General features: G+C 38.6%; 1 protein-coding gene across 8 annotated transcripts in view; it reads right to left on the reverse strand.

The window, feature by feature from the left end:
- Positions 1-17,518, reverse strand: part of atp8a1 (ATPase phospholipid transporting 8A1) — a 90,405-nt gene that overhangs the window by 43,305 nt on the left and 29,582 nt on the right. For 3 of the 8 annotated variants that reach the window (XM_017408255.3, XM_025004235.2, XM_017408253.3), the window contains exons 7-18: positions 16,870-16,943; positions 15,489-15,558; positions 15,256-15,383; positions 14,545-14,656; positions 14,141-14,306; positions 13,783-13,788; positions 10,850-10,977; positions 9,384-9,461; positions 9,215-9,303; positions 6,147-6,191; positions 3,839-3,911; positions 606-711 (exon numbers count right to left, since the gene is read on the reverse strand). In XM_017408255.3, the coding sequence (XP_017263744.1) occupies positions 606-711; positions 3,839-3,911; positions 6,147-6,191; positions 9,215-9,303; positions 9,384-9,461; positions 10,850-10,977; positions 13,783-13,788; positions 14,141-14,306; positions 14,545-14,656; positions 15,256-15,383; positions 15,489-15,558; positions 16,870-16,943 (1,075 nt within the window). The remainder of the gene's footprint in view (positions 1-605; positions 712-3,838; positions 3,912-6,146; positions 6,192-9,214; positions 9,304-9,383; positions 9,462-10,849; positions 10,978-13,782; positions 13,789-14,140; positions 14,307-14,544; positions 14,657-15,255; positions 15,384-15,488; positions 15,559-16,869; positions 16,944-17,518) is intronic. The other 5 variants (XM_017408259.3, XM_017408254.3, XM_017408256.3 and 2 more) reach the window with 5 other exon arrangements.

Here is a 17,518-nt window from a genome sequence, read left to right on the forward strand (position 1 = left end):
GTAACTAAATGGAAAATTAAACATTACAGAGAAGCAACAAGCTCGGTATCTTTACAAAGCACCTGGAAGCAGGGCCAGCATTTTATGATGTGGATTAGCAGAGCTGTAGCTAACGATCTGGTGTATTACCAACTTCTCCAGCAGCAGTTTGGAATTAAAAATACAGTAAAACTGTCTCCGAGCACCATCTAAGACAGAAGCGCAGGAACACTTTCTTTAATTCTGACACTTGTGCCCCCTGAAGGCTGCATGTGCCAGAGCTAATTATTTCCCACTTTTAAACACATGGAGTGTGAACGTAAGTGTTTGATACTGATGGAAAAGTGAAGTTCATATTGCACCTTTGCTCTCCCATATGCAATGGTTTAAATTCCTAATTCGCTGCTTGCCTTTAAAAGTGTATCATGTATCAAGTGTATCGTATTTAATGGTGAAAGTCTCTACCTCTTTTAGGACACAAAGCTCAAGAGTGCATATCTTGCTTTTATATAATAAACAGAAAATTTAATCAGATTGTAGGATGCATTTGAGAATAACTGCTGCTAACAATTACAACATGAACTGAAAGGAAGATATATATATATTATACACAGAAAGTGTGATACCTGGAGAAGCAGCTTGGTAGGTGATTTTTCCATCCATGCGCTCGGGGACTGCAGTGTGACAGATGGCCATCATGGTCATGAACTCCAGGATAACAGCAGCTGTGGGCTACAGAAAGCAGAAAGGGCACATTGACTTTTAATGTTCTTAAATAAAACATGTGACAGACGCAGAACAATTATAAAAGACCTTCAAGAAGCGCTTTAAACATCTTGTCCTGATCCGTGGGTTATAAAAAATAATTTATTGCAGATTTAAAGTTGAGGACAAAAGAAACTCGAGTCACATTTTTTTCAAAACCAGCCTGTTTGTCAGTATCTCCAAAACATGTGGCTTCAGTTCTTAGCAATTAGGTTTAAAGAAACAAATAACCACTGGTAACAAGCCAATGGGTCACATGGGCCTGCAAGATTCAAGCTCTGACACACATTTAGTCATGCTTTTTCATCCAATATAAACTAACCTCAGCTAATGGAAAAAAGGGCCCAACCTACATACTGAGGGCATTTACATTAATGAAGAGAACAGTATGACTAATTTGCCGTGGGGTGGACTCAGACAGGCATCTGCTGAAGCTCCTATCTAACACTGGAGGACCAGCAGTTTGGACTCGGCGACCATGACTGAGTCAGAGAAACCAGCGGCCTTCGGGGCCACAGAAGGCCTGAATAATCCAGCAACAGCACCAACAGGAGCCTGGCTGCAAACTACTGTTAACAATGGGCTAAAAACAGGCTGAGCACACTCCAGTTCCTACTTTACCATCACTCTGAGCAATCAATACAGATTCCAGCAACCCACAGTTACACAGTGAATACACAAATAGATTGATAATACTATTCAGGGATGCTGCAAAGTGTTCAACTCGCCTTTTTCAAACACAAAGCTGACTACTAAAGCTTAGTGTAACGTATTTTTCTTTATGTTGGCCTTGAGAACGATGATGAAAAGAACAAAGGCGAAAATAAATGATGGGGACAAAGAGGGTGAATCAAAGAGACACTTGTGAGTGAAAATACAGAGTCCATTCCAGTCCAGGTGGCTGTGAGAGGCGGCTCTGTCTCCTGGCAGCATGCTAATCTGCTCTGGGCTGACAGGTACCCTCTGAAGGACATGTTGGTGTGTATGTCTGGGTGTATGAGAGTGTAACAGAGACAGATATTATGCGGGAACTAAATTTAGAGCTCAAGATTAAGGGCGTGTCAGTCCCCAAAAAAAGTCCAGGAAATTAACTCTCAGAGTTACAAATGGCTGTGTTTACACTTCTGTTTTCATAGATTTAATGTTTTTTTTTAATATAGTGTTATTTAGTGAACATTAGAGTTATTTTTAATAAGAAAAAGATAGTTTGGGATACATATTTTAAATATTCCACAAATGTCAAGATTTCTTTCTGTAGGTCTTTATAGAAAAAGAAGCACAGAGACGTGTGTCGTTGTCTCAGGATGGTGAAAACCAGCACAGAGAGGTAAATCCGTTTGAACTTTGTTATGATTGTGAGATTAGATGCAACTGTTTACAGAATGCTGCCAGCTATCATCCCCACTAACTCCTGGCTAACTTGTGCCACAGCTGCAGTGACAAACACTGTCTCACCTCAGAGTGCAAAGCATCGAAGGGTCAGGAGAAAAGTGAAGCAGGAGGAGTAAGCGTGCCCACGAGTAAACACCCACAAAAGGTGCTGAAACTCTGCAGATGGAGCGCAAATCCAGGAAACATGAAAGCACCAGAGGGAATGCTAATTATTGTCAGAGTTGTTAAATCCCTTCTCTTCTACTCTGCCATCCCCCTCAACACTGTGTCAAGAATACTTCTCTGAACAGCCTGCAGCCACGCAAAACTGCTGGTAATGGTCAGGAGGAGGACAGTTTCAGTAAAAACACTCCTGACAGCCATTAGGTGTTGGCACTTTAATTACATCAGGTGTTAGGGAAAATTTATCATTTATTTTAGCACCTACAGGAGTGTAATATAAGTGAAAGTAATGTTAATTAAATTTTGGTTTTAGAAGATTAAAATAATCTGCATTTGTTTCCCCAATTTAAAGGAATAATTACATATTTAGGGGGAAAAAACAGCTCCTTACTTTTTTTGCAAAGCTGATATCTTTGCACAAATACTCTGACTTTTTAGTTTGAATCTGTTAAGTAATTAAAGAGCTAATAAAATCTTGCTCATGTTACACAGACCTTGTTTTAGAACAGCAGTCCTACAATGAAAGTTGTGAAGATCAGTGTCCTTAGATCTGAAAATCCTGCTAGTTTTTGTTTATTAGAGCCTTTTTTTGCAAACTACAATTCAACAATGGTAATGTTGGCTTTATTCATGTAAGGTCTTAGAACAACAATGTGCAGGCATGATAAAAAAATTCAAACTTTTAAATTTCATTGGAATAGGCTTTAAAAGAAAATAGAAAATATTAGATGAAAACAATGGTCTGTTTAAGCACTATAATGCTTTGCACCATTTAAAATCATAAACAAAGCCTTACATCTAAGCCCCAACTTAGTAATCATGAGCAAAATTGTTCTAAATGATTAAAAAAAAGACTGTGGTTGAGAACTGTGGTTGGTAATTAGCAGTGGGCGAGGGGCTATCAGTATGTAGCCGAAGCAGACCTTAGACAAACCCATTGTGTGAACAGATTCTGCTGTCATAACAAAGCAAACATCACAGTGGGATTACCATTCTCCCTTGGCGCCAATATTGTACGTAATTAGATCTGACATTCTCAACTCGGTTCTGAAGCGGAATGACTCATGAGCAAATCAATCATAGTCTTCTCCGAATTCATGACTGCAGATGGTCATTACTGCTCCTCTTAATTCATGTAAAGGGATTGCAAACGCTGCAGATTGTATGTAATTTATGATAGATAGTTTCTTGCTTGATCTTCCGGGGTCTCTTGAGTTTCTCACTCTGAAGCAGGGAATGAGGCTTCTCTCCATCTTGTCCAAAAGGGCTTATTGGGGTGTTTGTCTGATTTTAATTTAAATATTGTACAAAGAAACAGCATTTCACCTCTCAGCACTGTTTTCATGAAAACAATATTAAGCTCTTTGGTCTCTACTTTGCCATTTTGAAGGAACGACATACATGCCAAAACTGTTTACTTAAAATGGAAAGACTACATTTCATAACTGCACACGATCAGATCCAAAATCCTTCTTAATTTGGCCTCAGCAGGAGCAGCAGTCTCTGGAGGCAGGCGATGGGGATCCCTGACATTACTTACGTGATTACTTTGGAGGTTTTCCAGTAAGCTCGGGTCATTAAATCCAGCCTCGTCTGATGAGTGTGTGCTGTGCCTGAGAAAGAGGAAATGGAGAGGTCAGCTCATCAAAACACTAACATAAAACACCAAAAGCAAAGTGGAGTATGGTATAAAAGTTTCTGAAAAAAAATACATGCACACATTACAATTTCCCAGAATTGAACGACTCATCAAGATGGCTTTTATAAATAAAAGGGCAAAACCAAAGAATATTGTCATGTTACAGGTAAAGCCTCATGTGGAAAAGGAGAATAAGACTGTAAAGAAGTCACTGAGAAAATGGCTCCGCTTCTCATCTGATTTATTACCTCAGTGCTGGCAAACCTCTAACAGTTAATAGCAAAGGCAGTTCTGTGTGCCAGTAGTATTGGCTTTTGTTAAATCCACTACAAAACAGGCAAAATGCAAATGCTGGCTTCCAGAGATTCAATAAAGTCATTTATGAAGAGACGGCTGGGATTCAGTCACACCATCAGAAGATCATCATCTGAAGAGGCAATGTCCTGAAATGGGACATAACTGTTTCAGAATGCATAAAGAATCATATTTATTAATTTAGTCCTCTGTCTTAATCTTACTAAATTCAGTCATTTCCACAGATAATAAATGGTGCTGCTCCTTTGCTTTAATAATATAAACAATATGTGGAGAAGGATAAACAGAGCCAAACCCAGATAAAGTGACTGACTAAACATACTTAGAAATATAGTAAAAGACAAAGAAAAAATGTATTTTCAGAATATTTTTTTATGTTTTCTTATTCTTAAAATTTGTCAAAGTGATATTAACACGAAGCCACCCGGCTCGTTGCAAGTCTTCCAGCAAGGATCAATTTGTGATTCTGGTCCTATAGATCATGGAGACAGCAGCTTCGCCCGTGGCACCCATGATTGACTGGCATGTTCCAGAGGACGCCATCAGCAATCGTGAATCTTTCTAATTTAACATGATATGATGTACAGCTCCATGAGAGCCAACCTGCCAGCCTGAAAACAGACAGGAGGGAAGCAAACATAAGCCTGAAATGAAATGAAAAAGTAAGACTGAAGCTAATTTTACTCACTTTACTTTAAGGTTTAGAAAAATCAGTCACTTGTAGGTTTTATTCAAACATGTCAAAAAGACTGAAACAATTATGATTTTCCTGCTAAGACATTAGGATGGTTTGATTAAATGGTTTATAACTTTTAGCAATCTTAGTGTAAGCAGTTTTACTTATTCATTATATGATGTAAAAAAAAAAGTTAAATTGATGTCAAAATGATCAGAACATGTTTTTTCTTTCTTTCCTCACCCTGGAACAGAGTAGGGAGCTCAGAACCTTTTTTTTATTTTTATTAATGGCAGCAGTGGAGCAGCTTAACACGTCTTTTTGTCTCGATGAAATTTGTGAGGCGCGAGACTCGCTGAGAGGGATGGGAAGATATTGATTATCTGCCAGCAAAACAGAGGTCCTGTCGCTATGGAAACACAAGTGCTGGCTGTTCACAGTCAATAATCAGGCATCAGATCCAGATCAAAACAAAGCCACAGACACTAGACTTCTACTAGTTAAGAAGAAAAAAAAAATCATACTTATAACCGAGTTTGGTCAGACATTTGGTGCCATGCAGTGTTCAGTCCTGGAAACATTAGCTTTGTTACAAGTTCTTTTTGCTCTATTATTTTAAATCTATGTTAAAGTAACAATGAAATCCAACTCATGAAATGCAGGTCTACAGCCTAGCTTAGAGGTTTCACAGAGGAAGAAAACATTAATAAGGAGACATGCCTTCAAGGAAGCCTGCAACATCTTTTTAGGCAGCAAAACTCAACATCTTATCAGACTTCAAAACCCCATGCAAAGTGGAGAAGCCACACCCATGCTGCAAATCTGTGAGAACTGTGTGTGTGAGTGTTGCAGATGTGTGAGAACGAGACTAGAAATGGGTGGAGCTGCCAATGCCAAACTTAGACAGATGTTCACAGGAGAACGAGCTGCGTAATTTCAGCCTCAAAAACAATATGCATTACTCAGTGAAAAGCCTGTTTTCATTTAATTCATTCCCGCTGACATTCACTGAGCCACAAATAATGACAACCTCTGGTTTATTTGATTAAGACTGTCCTTTCACATCAACAGATACACACAGTCACATACAACAGGTTCCAAAAGTACTGCACGCACACAGAAAATAAACAAGGTCACAATTTCCACAAGCCAACGCAGCACTAATACATCACAAAAGCAGGAAAATAAACGACCACCATCGTACACCCATCATCTTACCAGTCGTCCTCTGCAAAACTACCCTCCTCAGCCTCAGGGACGTGACTGTTGAAGCGAAGGTGGAAACAAAAAGCATCTTGTTGACAAAGTCTTACGTTAACATTCAGACGCCAGGTTTGGAGTTAAAATGGGTTAAAGTATGATAGGTCAAATGTAAGGTGTTAGAGTTAGGGGATTAAAGCAAGCCTTCTAATTATTTATTTTCTTTTATTAGGTTTACTGTACTGCCAGGAGCTACATACTACACGCACCAAATGTTAAAATTAGGCTTAGCATGAAGGGAGAAAACAGAAACACCTTCATGTTGTGCCTTTAAAAGGAGCTTGTACGTGGCTGAAAGCATAATAAAGTTACTACAAACACAAGAACAAAAGGTCCTGAAAATGTCTAATAACTGAGAATAAATAGATCTGACTCGGACTGCATGTAAATTGGTTGTTTGGTTGTTAATGTTGTGTACATTTCCCTGAGATGACTTGTGTTGTGAATTGGTGCTACATAAATAAATTGAAATGAACCTTTTTAAAGACATGAGAAACTTTCCAGCAGAACAATTACAAAATCTGACTGCTTGTTGAAGTAATTTTGATTCCTCCTGATAAAATAAAAGGTTTTGATTCTTCATTTGTCATTGAATGCCCCATCAGTAGATGACAGTATATGACACACACCTCACTGATGGAGTTTGACTGATGTCTCACCAACCAGCTGGAGTTTAGGTTACCTCAGCATTTGGATGTGTGGTCTTTTAACCATCACAACAAGTTTAACTCGTGACTCGCAGTATAACCTTAAGTCAATTTATGAGAAACAAAAAACATGTAATTCAGTCCAAGAAATAAATAAAATAAAATAACGCAGACTCATTAAAAAGCTTTGTGTGACTCCAACAGGTTTGGTGCTCAGTGGTGGTTCTGCATGGAATATTTACTCTGTTTCCTGATGCATTAATCTGTGAGCTTTAACAGAGCTGACAGCTTTAGCTGCTAAAGATGATCCTGTCTTTACCCACCGTTAGCTGCAAACCGCTACAAAACAAGTGGTTCTGTTTCAGTCATGATGAAAAGCAGCAGAGTCCGAAAAACAAACTACGAAGATATTTTCAGGAATGTTAATTAAATGTGTCTGGAATTTCTGTGCAAGTTTTGACCCACTTTTATTCTAATTAATAAACCATTTTATGACTAAATGTAAATTTTTGCATCTCAGACAGAGAGTGCAGAATTTGTTAACAATAACAAGCGTGCTCCACAGGACATTACAGCTCTCCGTTTGATTTGTGAGCACTTAGCGCTGTGAGCCTTTTGCTCTTTTCCTTTCAGTAAAGAAACATTGCAATCATCTGCGCCAACAGAAACGTCCACTTGACACGTCTAACCAAACATATAGACATAAACAAATCTGACAAATCTGCTTGACAAATTATTTTAAAACTATCATAATTATTATAACCAAAACTGAATTTTTTGTAAGCTTAGTCACTTGAAGACGTGTAAAAGAATGCTGTTACTCCAGTCTAGTCGGTCAGGCGGGTCTTGAGAGCCTTTCATCAACATAACACTATTTCTCCTTCAGATTTGGACTCCAATCCAGTGGAATTAATTAATGTCTGCGCCCTTGGGGACAGCTTTATTAATTACAGCAGCACTTAATTTGTGATGAGGAACACATGCAGGCGGCAGCGTCAGTGGGGGGTTTGTGTGCGCGCTGGCACCAAATTACAAGCGATGCTGTTCTGTGGAAACTAAGCACAGGCTTGTACATTTATACGTCTGTGTTATCTTTGGATTCTTTATTCTTCTACACAATTTTAGAACTTTAAATGGTTTCAAAGGTTGTTTTCTAGCATGCTAATTTCAGATTTAAACATAAAAATTAGCTAGCTTCAGACTTTTACGACTGAATATTTCCTTATTGACCAGAGATCTATGAAAGCGTCTAAGAACATGGAGGAACTGGAGCTTGTTTTCTTTGAATGAATGAATGAGGAATAAACAACAATAACCCTCAGATTCAACTGCACTAAACCCGCCTTTCTTATATTCTTTGAACTAAAAATAGAGGAAATGCAGCCCAAACTATGGCATCAGCAGATACATGTTTACCCATCTTTATTAGATGCATTAGAGGGAGATGTTTAAAAAGAATAAGGATAAACATTTTCGACTTTTAAGACTTGTTCACCAGCAGGTTGACCCAATTAAATAACACTAAAGACACAAAAAAGAGACATTTTGTAGCACTTATTACTATAAAAGGGAAAAAGCTCACATTTGCTTTTAATTAGCACACACGGTCCTAAAAGATAAATATCAGAGACAATCCGAAGAGTAATCTGTGATCAGTCGTTAAACTTTAACCACTTTAGTGATATTGTTGACTCGAGGATCAGCAGAGAAAATCAACAAGGAGCCGATGAAAGCCTCGGCAGCAAGAAATCAAGATAAAGGATCATTTTTGTCTTTCAGTGTACTTCATCAATCACACTTTTAATTGAGTATTAATGGGATTAATCATGCACTGTCACGCCTGCACTTGCTTCCTGGTTCCCTGCTCGCCCACTTGTTTTACATTTGTTGAGGCTATTTATCTAAGCGTGAAATTTAAATTTTAGTGGAAAACACCAATTCCCGACTTGATGAAATGTTCAAATGTAACTAAAAATGTTTTGTTTTATTTGTGAGAGTAAAGCTGGTGCAAACGTAAAATCTGTGTGAACTGTGAACTCTGGTTTATAATAAGATACTGTACTTTAACATGTAAACAAAACACTCCGAGCAACTGAGACGGAGGAAAAAAGCTGAATTACTTCTTTTTTACAAACACAAGAGCCTGCGAGGAAGATGTTGAAAGGGTCTATGCTTGCAAGTGTCTGTTCATGTTTTATTTATAGTTTACGTTCACAGGAGCACTGATGCAGCTGCTAATGAGAAGGTGAGGAAGGAGAGAAACGCCAGATGCACTTTGATGCATACTCTGCATTTAATGAAGGTGAAGTGGGAGGCAACGGCACAGGATGTGAGGAGAAAGTCGGGGAAAGTGAAAAGGGGGAAGAAAACCGGACTTACCCATAGGCCACACCAGCGACGGTGCACTTCTTAAACTGCATCACGTTGCAGGTCAGCGTTCCTGTCTTGTCAGAGAAAATGTACTTCACCTATATGAATAAAAAAAAAAAGGTTAAAAGTCTAAACAAATGCTTTTAAATCAGGAATTATACAATATAATATTGTTTACCTGGCCTAATTCTTCATTCAGATTGGATGTGCGGGCCATGGCAGGAGTGTTTGTGGGCTCATACAGCATGTCTGTGTCCTGGAAGAAATCACCCGATGCAATTAAAGCAAAAACCAAACCCCAAAACAACCGATGCTTCACTTCTACCTGGACAGCCAAATCTCTTTAAAGAAAACAGAACAAACTGGGAAAGCATCTATCTTAAATGTGGCTAAAAATGACTTCTGAGGAGCTCATTAAAGATTTAATGAATAAATGGACTCAAAATAAACTGCGGGTTAGTTAAAAAAAGATGAATGATTCTTCAGTCAAGACACTTGAGGCTGGCCTAGTTCCTCGGGTTATGTAAGAGGACTTTAATCTTGGTTTCCAATCATATGTTTAACTTTATGTAGGTTTCAGATATGTTTGACTTTGCTACTCTCTTTACATAATTTATAGACTTTCTTTTCAGCTTTTTGGGAGCAAACTATTAAGCTGAAGGAACTACAGTGTTGTATAATCAGTCCGAGTTTTTAAAGCGGTCAAAGAAAATATTATCAATCTAAAGTCATCACAGTGAGCACCAAACAAAAACTGAACTTGGATTTTCAGTCTGAGACTAGGTATGCAATTTTTACTCAGAGTTCTAAGAAAATGCAGCATTACTGCACCACAAAACATAAAGTTCCTTAAAGTTCCTTTGGTGATCTTAAATTTTATGGGATTTCTCCAGAAATATTTTGTTCAGCTTGGCAAAATGTGGTCTATGAGATGTTATTTCAGCTCATTTAATGTTCGTGAATGATATATATGTTAAAATATAAAGGATATGTTCTGCAAATACACTACCATCGAACACACCAATTACACTCCAAGAATAACCAAAAGAAAAGACATCTGTTCTGCAGGGCTGTTGCCACGTTCATCACACTGTGGATGTCTTAGATTTGAGCCTGAGTTGCATTATTTTCATTTCCACAACACATAAGTATGGACTAAGTGGGAATGTTTAATCCGTATCTTAAAACACCCTGCCTGTTTTTAAATGTCTGCACATTTGAAAAATCCTCACGCTGAGTTGTGGCAACCTAACAAACCTAAATTCAATACAAACATTTATTTTACTTCTCTTTTCTGTCTTCATTTCTGTTCCTGTTCATTTGTTTTTTAACCAGCTGTTGGTTACATCAGTAAATAAATTAAGATTTAACCACCTTAATTCATCCAGTCTTCATGCATTTCACTCATTTTGTAATAAACTGTAATGTTTATATTTATTTTACTGACATTTATATGGTCACAGCCTGCAACATTATGAAATAAAGCATAAACACGTGCATGTAAGTTGTGTAATTTTTGGAATATACGTAAACACTGAGGTAAAACAGAAAAGTGATGTTCCCTTTTACAGATTCTACAGAGAAAGCTAAGCATGTATCTCCAAGAAGAGCTCAGTTGAATTGTTCACAGTGGCTTTAACTCACCCAGTTGATGAAAAAGGCTTGGATGAATTTGATAACCTCCAGTGTGACCAGGAGACTGATGGGTATCAGGTTGTTGAAAAGGATAATGAACGTGAGAAAGTTGAGGCCAAAGTTAGCAGCCCCGCCATCTGTCAGGGGATACGTTTTGGAAAAAGGGGAATGATACACAAGAGACCTATCAGTGTTGATTTGTAAATATCAGTTAGTTAAATGAAAATGCCCAAGGCTCCTTCCGGCTAAGGATCAACATTATCCAAGACTAGAAAATGTTTTGGGCCAATGTTGTGCATTAGCTGGAATTAACCTTTTCTTCCACCCAACCTCATTCTTTTAACTCAACCGATTAGCAATCCAATTTAAAGTCCCAGAGATTCAAAGTAGTGAGCAGGGACTGAAGTATCTCATTAGTGTCACAGCAGCAGCCTTGGCATCCAGCATGATCCAGGCAATGAACTCTATAAAGCACTGCAAAAGGATGCTGGTCCCGCAAAAGCCCCAAACAGCTGCTAATGATAAACATGTAACCCCACTGACACCAAACATGAAAACAGGAGGGATGTGATTTACCTTTCCTCAGCTTGCAGGAGGTGCAAATGTTACCTTCCTCAACCCAAGCCTTGAGCTTAGCTTTGCAACTGAGAGGGTCAGCCCTTTCACATGGCACAGTTTCAAAAACAAAGATGGCACAAAGAAAGTGGAGGAATGGAAGCTACTGCTACGACAACACATGTAAGAGGGAGAACTTCTTTTTAGAAGTGAGGGGGAAGACAAACATTTCAGATGCTCTCAAGACAAAGGAGGGAGATTCAGTCCATAGCACATTCTCAACCGGCAAAAAGTGGAAAAGAGTGGATGGATTATGCCACCAAGAATGTTAGGTGTTATTAGTGAGCTCTATGTCGTCTCATTCTAGTCATTCCTAGGAGCAAATGCTGAATTAGACTAGAGTTATTTTTAAAAAAAAGAAACTATCAAACCAGGACATGCGTTGTTGCAGGTCACGACTGCAAATTTTCTTTTTCTTTGTCACAAAAAGAAATGTTAAGGAGAATATCAAAATGTTCCAAGTGTGTTTACAGAAAGATTCAGTTTAATTTAATTATTCTAAGCCAAGTGCTCGAGAATTTAGCAGCCCTACTGCATACTGGAGGAGAAGACCACAGCTGTTTGAAATCTGCCTGAAATCTTAAGTTGAACAAACAATTTTTTTCTGTACCTTCAGCAAAAACAGAAGCATTATGCTGAGATAGTCTGCAGAAAAAATTGGTTATTAGTCTAAAACCATCTGTAGGAGTTTTAAGGCAGTGGTGCCTGATAGGGTGTGGTATTTCAATATAAATATGAAAAGATTTGGGTGCATTTCTAACAGTAGTTGAAGAAAACATAAGAAGGACAAAAATAAATGTTTCTTTAATGAAATAACATATCCATTACTGCTAACTACATTAGTGTTGTCTCTATCAGGTGTGATTCCTCACAAATTCATACTTTTTTGTTTTCATCTGTCCCAAAACATTTTTAAAACACTTTTTGCTTGCTAACATGATCTTTTGGCAAACTGTAGATGGGTAGCCCTATTTCTGGATTATACTTAAGCAGATTTATTTTTAAAAATTAAAAGCGTATGACCTTTCAAGCATCTTTCCAGCTAAATTTAACGGACCAAACTGAAGCAAAGCCATAAATGCAGAACAATTAGCAGTAAATCTTTGCTCCCAGACCCTGTATTAGTTGCAACATCTATTGTCAGCACTTTACACCGGGTCAAAGTCTAATTTATTAATCAACCAGCCTGCATGATCACACGTTTCTGTGACATGGGCATGTGTGATAAGTGCTGGGCCTGACTCTACTCTACAAATGTTGCTGATCGAGGGAAGTTACAATATTTTAGGAAAACAAAGTGGAATCAGTATAATATGACATTCTCCTTCGCCTCTCTTTTGTCACAGGTAAGATAATATGCTTTGGACAGAGCCTCAACAACTCCTTACGGAAGAGAAATTTAAAGATGAATGCTTGCTTTATAACTTACACTTCCCGTCATCATACAGAATGTTTTAGAATAAGCTTTTAATGCTACTGCTGACATTATTTAAATTCTATAAGACCAATATATGAATATAGCAGCCTGGAGGAGGTGGGAGGGAAAGATATAAGTTTTAATGCAAGCTTACATTGACCAGGGCACAACCTGTTCTAAAAAAAGGCCTATCAGGGTACAGAATAATGGCAACCGTGTCACGTTAAACACTTTGCATACCAAGCTGAGAGCTTCATCTCAACAGAATAACTGTCTCTACTGTCGTAATGGTAATTTAAAATGAGTAGGATGGCTCATGAATGCAAGTAAATTTAAGCAGGTTTTCAACAACCGACTCTTTTCTCTGTTTGCTCATTGAAAAATCCACACGAGGAAAAAAAGAGGCAGAGGCATTTAGAAAATGTCAGCACTTGCTCCATGGGTTGCAACACATTATGTTCACGTCACAAACATGTATAAGCCTCCTTCTATAAAAAGCCTCTAGAGCACAGTTGTGTCTCGCTTGCAGTCAAACGAAATACTGCTATTTGTTTCTCGTGAAAAAAAATGAGACTGTTAAAAACAAACAAACAAAAAAAAAGGACAATCTGAAGCTTGTAAACTGCAAAGCGTTTAACGGGGCACAAAAGAAAAATGGAGAAAAAGTGAAACATTGTTTGTATCAGGCACTGAAAATAATCAGACAAAGGCATAAGAGAGCTGGAGGGGAAAAACCTATTGTTGGATCCCTGGTATGAGCTCGTCCGTGGCATAGGCCCGTACAAAGTAGGGCAGCCATATACGGGGTGAGGGTAGGGGGCTTCATTTGCTTAGCAAAGGCAGAGCTTCAGTAAGGGGTTAGTAAGGGAGGGTCATTCACGGATGGCCAAGGCTTTTAAATGGTTGTTACCTGGAGCTGTTAACAAATGACAACAAAGAAAACAAAAAATCAAACAGAACATTAGAAAGGAACAAAAAAGTAAAGCAGAGCAGTGATATTCAACCATTTTTCTTTCAATGAGATTCATTCACAGCACATTTAGCCATGTCACTACTGTGTTTTCTCAGTTAACAGGGAATTCACTTATTCCCACATTGCCACATATTTCACTTGTTATACAAAAAGCAAATGAACTGAGGCAACATAAAACAACACAACACATACTAGCATTTAAGAACTTGAAATGACCAAAACAATAAGCTGATATGAACAAGCGAGATAAAATATGTGGAATAAGATGTGCAGCGAGGGCTGCTGGGACTCTTACAGTTGAGGTCCATGTACCAGGCGTCATTGCCGTACTGGTACTTCCAGATGGTTTGGCCGATAGAGCAGACCAGAGAAATGCCCAGCAGGCAGCCAAACAGCACGAGGATCTGAAAGTTTGTGATGCGCTCCACGTTGGACAGCTTCAGAGGAGGCCGAGTGGAATTCTGGGTAACACAAGATGACATTTTGAAGAAGGGAAGCATAAAAACGGCTTCTTACTGCTCTGAGACAAGTGGAACATTTAGCTAATGAATGCCTTTTTAACAAACTGTGTACAGAAAATGAACAGCCTGAAAACAAAAACTCATTCCTTTTTAGTATTTGGAAATATTCTCTAATTTCTATCATTTTACCAGTGCAGAGTGACTGTAACTGCAGAATACTTCAACTTGATGGTTTCACCTGCATGAGCTTTGTGTCGTGTCCTGTGTAGACCACCACACCGTGGACCCACTGTGTGTTCCTCAGCTGGGCTCCTCGCAGCAAGATCTGGTCTGGACCCAGAGGGACCGTGCTGTGAAAGTAAACATCATACAAATACTTTATCTACTTCTAAATCAGTATGTGTTGACCTGCACATGTAATCATAAATCTAAGAAGAAGTTATTATAATAGATTCTTTCCAAAAAAAACCCAGACACAAAATAGATCCTTATCATATTATGTAAATATTTTTAAAATACAGACATCACCTTCATTAAAAATTAGTGCAGTTTTGATTACCAAGGTAAAAGTAACTAATGATAAAAAAGATGGAAATGTAATACAATTAAAGAGAACTCAGTGGCATTTAAATAAGTAAAAAAAAAACAACAACAGGATTTTGTGTTTTTTGATACATGTTGGTAAAACTGGAAAATTGAATTAATGTAAATGTGCATACAGTGTCTATATATATATCTTTTGTTTAATGTTCAAAATAAACTTCGATAGATCTATCTAGCAGCTATTTATAAATCGTCTCCAAAGTAAAGCTTTAATTAAATATAACTGAATCAGGTCCTTTAATGTGTAGATTCAGACGTCACACCTGAGCGCTGCCGTCTGTCTGGCTGCTGAACCGCAGAGATGAAACGTGTGGCAGATGATGAGCAGCTTTAAAACGGAGCTCACCTGTGCCCATCCAGGCGGATGTTCCCAACAAACTCATACAGGTGACGGTTTGGGCTTTCACACTCCATCCGCCCAGAGAGACGCACCAGACTCTCAATGTCCTTTATGTCCGAGGTCACCTGGAGACCCTGTTGTTGTAGTTAAAGCAACATTAAAGAAATTTACCTTTTAGCCACCATTATATGGACAGTAACTTATATTAAGAAAGATGGAACTAAAAGGAAGAGACTCACCTGTCTGATTTTAAGGTTCGTCTCTCCATCCAAGTTAGATGTTTCAATGTAGCACATACCTTGTGGTTCACTGTTGTGAAGGGAGAGGATATGGACACTTGGAGTAGATTTATGATAGAGCAGTAATCTGTATTTAATGATACTGTATTTTAAAGTATATTAAATCTAAAAGGCTATAAATTGTAATAATGGTAATAGTGGACACTATTGTCAAACGATCAATTCTCACTGTTAATAGTATCTGAGTTTTTGTAGTTGGAACAGAGAAGGGGGCTACAACAGAAAAACAGCAGAAGACTAGAGCACTGCAAACAAAGATGATGAATGTCAGCAAAAAAACGCCATCAATGTTTTACTGACATCGTCGGTTTAATGTGCAGCAAACATCTTCAAGACGGGGACATAACATCTTTGTTTGGTGCTGCTGTTTTCTTTGAGTTTAACTGGCTTTTAAGAAAAACCTCAAATATACTGCACAGAGAGCAGAGACATCAGAGGGGGGGGTGACGGGAGCGAGAACCAAGCACAACAAAACAAAGCAGGCAAACGGGCCCCAGACAGACTCTGCGCTCAGCAACAGAGGGTTAGAGCATGCCGGCGGGTAAAAGTTCAGCTGGGCTGCTGGTTAGCAACTCCATTAACAGAATATTCAATTTATACCAGACACAAAGCCCTTAATGTACTGCTGGAAGCCAGTGAAGGTGAGTCTAAACTCAATCAAATTAGCAGAATTCTCTTCTAATGGCAAGTGGAAGTGAATTTTAAAAATCTGTAACATTCATAAAACAACAGGCCACTGCTGCAGCACTAATTATGAGTTAATGAACCCAGTGGAGGCTCATTCAATTAGCAGCAACATCTTGTGGAAAGTAGGCACATCTAGAAATCCAAGATGGTTTTTCACCTTTGCATCTTGGAAAACGACGGCATGCAAACTTGACGGATCCAATTAAATATTTACATTCAGGGTGCAAAACGAGCCATGCATGGGCAGGAATACGGGAAAATATATTCACACCCAAAAACCAACAGCACGCTACAGAAGCAGCGTGTGCTCCTGTAATGTAACACTGCACGTCTAAATTCACTTTAAGCAAAGTTAGATGTGTCAGGCTTATATTTAAAGATATCCACAGTTACATTACATAACATCAGCCAAGATCTCTGTATAAACAGCTGGTAGTTTGATGCCAAACCACAACTGAGTGAAAATGGAAAAGACAAGTAAAGGAATGTCTTCTTTTACTTTCACAGGCCCCTTCTTTCCTCTACTGTGGAAAATAAAGTGTCTGATTTGCGTCCATCCTGGTTGGTACACAGCCCCTATCTCTCCCACCGCTGTTTTTTTTTTTGTTGTTGGTAATGTTGCTGGTTTCCTGACCTGGACGACAGTATGACGAGGTCAGCCGGGAGGTGATCCCCATTTGCAGCTCTGACTACTTCTCCCACAGCCACCTGATATTACCAACCACACACCAGCAGGGGGCGAGACAGAGGAAGTGTGGCAGTTGTTTGCACAGGAGAGTCAGAGAGGAGGAAGAAAACAAAAAAAGGAGGGATGGAGAGGATAAAAAGACACACAGCAAACATACAAGGGGAGAGAGACAACCGGTTCAGTTTCAGGGAGATGTGAAGAGCACAATGGTTAGTCCTGTATGCTTACAGGTATGGCTGCTCATCTGTTCTCCTTTTCACTAACCATTTAGAAAAGAAAAGAGAAAATGCTGTGCCAGTGCAGGATCTTTTTTAAAACCTTTACAAGTCAAATCTTTAGCAATTCTAAATGGTTTCTGAAAAGGCGAAGGAGAAATAAATGCATATGATGACATGACTGGTCAGATCTAATCAAAAATCACATTACCACCAGCCCGTCTGAAGAAATGATGGTTACCACTAAAATCAGAGCATCAAACTGTGTTCAAATGTTTTAAAATTGGATTTACTTTAAGTGTGTTTTTCAAACAGGGACGTTTTAATCTAATTTAGACTTGTTGGAATAAAGCAATAATTAACCATCACTTCTTCAGGGT

The sequence above is a fragment of the Kryptolebias marmoratus genome, linkage group LG9, assembly GCF_001649575.2.
Source record: "Kryptolebias marmoratus isolate JLee-2015 linkage group LG9, ASM164957v2, whole genome shotgun sequence".
NCBI classification, from domain to species: Eukaryota; Metazoa; Chordata; class Actinopteri; order Cyprinodontiformes; family Rivulidae; genus Kryptolebias; species Kryptolebias marmoratus.